Source organism: Pangasianodon hypophthalmus, chromosome 8, assembly GCF_027358585.1.
Source record: "Pangasianodon hypophthalmus isolate fPanHyp1 chromosome 8, fPanHyp1.pri, whole genome shotgun sequence".
Lineage (NCBI taxonomy): Eukaryota > Metazoa > Chordata > Actinopteri > Siluriformes > Pangasiidae > Pangasianodon > Pangasianodon hypophthalmus.
Window position 1 is genome coordinate 25,221,719 of NC_069717.1, and position 3,300 is coordinate 25,225,018.

Here is a 3,300-nt window from a genome sequence, read left to right on the forward strand (position 1 = left end):
TACAGTTTTTAAAAAAAACATAAGTTTATTTATGGATACAAAGCTGTACAAGATATAACAAAACACATAAGCTACATGAACAGTTTTAATTTAAAGCCTCCCCCATGTCCCTGTCACCACACCGTCGGCCTCCACGCGCTCAGTCCGTGTGGCTCGTACACGCACGGCCGGTACGGATAACATGTGTACATTGTGGCGAGCAGAGACGCTCTGAGCAAGTCCTCTTCCACCATGGCGGCGGCTGTGACCGCAACGTTTCCCTCCGCTTTCCGGTAACAATCCAGCTGCTGCCTCCGCTTGGTTTTGTAGCGCCGGTTCTGGAACCAGATCTTCACCTGGGTCTCGGTGAGGCGCAGCGCGGCGGCCAGGTGCGCGCGCTCCGGGGCGGACAGGTAGCGCTGGCGGCTGAACTTCTTCTCCAGCTCGAGCACCTGCAGGTGCGTGAAGGCGGCGCGCGAGCGCTTCTGCTTCTGACTCAGTGTGTGTGGGTGGTTCGGCTCGTCTGCGTCGGTCGTCGCTTCTGTCGGTGAGTTTGTCCTTTCCGCCGTACACGAATCGTCGGGAGAAGCTGTAAAAGGTAATAAAGTTTAAAAAATGTTAAGAGAATATCAAGTTTCTTTCAAGATAAACATTTCGAGTTGACAGTACCTCAGGAAATGCGCGTGAAGCTTCAAAGTATTGCGCGTGAGCTTTTAACGTTACCACAGGAAAAAAAAATGACTACATATAACCAAAATATGTTTGTTTCTGTTACTAATAAATGTTACTATTAAAAAGCTAGTAATGTTAGCAGAAAACCGACATTTCTGTTAACATTTTCATTAACAAAGATGCTGCCTAACTTACCAGGTGTCGTGGCTAACGCGGCTATCAGGAGGTCGTCGTGGGCTTCTCCTCCGTCTGAACAACTCCGTGAGTCGGTCTGGCTTTCAGCTGAACTTCCGCTCGACTCTTCTCCCTTCTCCTCCCTCATAGACAGAATGTCTTCAATGAAGAAGGACGTCAGCTGTCTGTTTGAGGAGGCCATGTCGACTGGCAGGAACCACGCAGTCTCTCGGCGTGTCGCTTTGTGCAGGTAGATCTTAGTCCTGAGCAGTGCGTGTGTGTGTGTGTGTTTGTGTGTGTAGTGAAGCAGATCTGTGACAGTTTCTCCTTTTCACTCTCACTGGAGTCTCTTCACTTATAGAGCTGACTCCCAGCGTGACGTCACGAGGTGCATGATGGCAAAACCAGATTTCACTTCATTCCCCATGTGTCTTTCACTTCTTTAACTGCTGTAACTTAGATAGATAGATAGATAGATAGATTGATTGATTTTTTGATAGATAGATAGATAGATTGATTTTTTGATAGATAGATAGATAGATAGATAGATGTAGTAAAAGTAAAGCAAAGTGCATACAGTTTCCAGAGAAGCAGGATAAAAGTTCTATCCAACACTGTCAGTTTCTTTTCTTTTCCCTTCTTGTTTAGAGAAGAAAAGCATCTTCAATTATTATTATTATTATTATTATTATTATTATTATTATGTGTTTAGAGTTTTATTTGCACTTTTGTAATAATGTTAAGAGTTTGTTCCAATGGAGACTTATGCTTGAAAGTCTGTAACAATTCACAATTTGCATGAAAAGTTCTGAAGATTAGGCTTAGGGGTGGGGTTAGTGTTTGTCATTTATCTTGCAACTCATTTGTTTGAAATCAAGCAATCACTTTTGTTGGATTTTGTACAAACTGTTCATGACATCAGTCAAAACTCTAAGCAGTAAATAGTCTAATTATAATGAATGCATATCTAATTGGTAACTCTACATTTGTACCACAGGTTAGCATTAACAGATTGACTCTAGTCACTCCTTAGAGGAAACTAATGTTCAGGTGTTTCTCATTTGTGTTATTGCTACTCTGCAGTCTAGCCCAGTCAGGAGCTGACGAGATTTATTATGAAACTGGAGATGAGGACTCTCCTGCCGTCTCTGGGCATCAGGCTTCGGGTGAACACCAGGGGAAACTTGCAGAGCGGCTCCGTGGTCAGGCAGGGTCAAGGTGGGTGGCCCCCTCCTTATGGTGCTAATGCGTTCAGCATATTGAGATGCGGCTCCTGCTCCTGACACACACGATGTTGCATGCCTGTTTGTTTGTCGTGCCCTCTCCACGTTTCTGTTTAACCCTGCAATGTAAAGCAGAGAGGCAAGAGAGAGAGAGACATTTGCAGAGAAAAAGAGAGAGAGAGAAGGGGGTAAAGGGCACATTGGCCCCACGAGAGTGGGGAGTCAGTTTGGGATAATACATGATGCAAGAGTGACAAACGGGGCCATTGTCCCCCTGACATGACCTCCCACCACCGTCCCCTAAAATACTGTCTCTAGTCAGATCAGTTAACACTTCCTGCTGGCTTTATTAAGGGCAGGACTGACCCCACATGTTCATTCCACACAAGGTGTCCTGGAAGTGAGAGAGCAGTCAAAGACTTCACATTTATGTAGTATTTATTTTTTTTTGCAATATATGTCCAAAACAGAGAGGCATTACAGAAATGACTCCAAGTGCTCTGCATACCTGTCAGTGCATTTATCAAGCATAAATCAAGAGTAATTATCAACAATTTGAATAATAATAATAATAATAATAATAATAATAATACTAATAATACTTCTGGGTAATGCTCTATGAAATAAACCTAAAATGTTTTCTTCATATTTCCCTTTTCTTTCCAATCTTCTCAAATTATTAGCAAAATATAGTCATTCATGGGTTGATTTTTTATTCCAGGGTGGCTAAATTGTGTGCAAAAGAAAGTGGGAAAAAAAAACCTAAAATGTGCTTTACATCTACTTTTCCGGTAAATGTAGGAAACACTGACTAATATACAGCACTGAGATATCCTGTATTCCAGCAATGGCTGCCATCTTTTCTAAAATCAGCATCATTATTTAGCAGAATTCACCTTCTTATGAAATGTGACCTAAGCAAGACTTTGCTAACAGGATGTTTTGATTCTTTTGCGCTGATCTCATGAGTACAGTACAGTGCACAAGCTTAAGCAGTTTTTTTTTTTTTTTGATTTTACCTCATTTCATTTGTCATGTTGTCCTGTAAACTTTGTGTTTTAGATGTTTTATATGATAGTGTTTACCTTGAGTAATCTTTCTGTCTTCTCTCTTACATACACCGAACAGACTACCTGCATAGCGCATCTTTATCCCTCAGGTCTTTGATGGAGACTTGTTCCTGTTTTGTATATCTCCCGATGCCTATCTTAATTGCACAAGCACACAATTCAGTCTTCTCTGCCTCAGTCAA

At 42.1% G+C, this 3,300-nt stretch overlaps 1 protein-coding gene across 1 annotated transcript; it reads right to left on the minus strand.

The window, feature by feature from the left end:
- Positions 1-1,049, minus strand: nkx3-1 (NK3 homeobox 1). The gene is made up of 2 exons (XM_034306810.2): positions 847-1,049; positions 1-568 (listed from the first exon to the last, which is right to left on the minus strand). The coding sequence occupies exons 1-2, from the start codon at positions 1,025-1,027 to the stop codon at positions 114-116; spliced, it is 636 nt and encodes a 211-aa protein (XP_034162701.1). The 5' UTR covers positions 1,028-1,049; the 3' UTR covers positions 1-113.
- Positions 1,050-3,300: the final 2,251 nt, after the last annotated feature.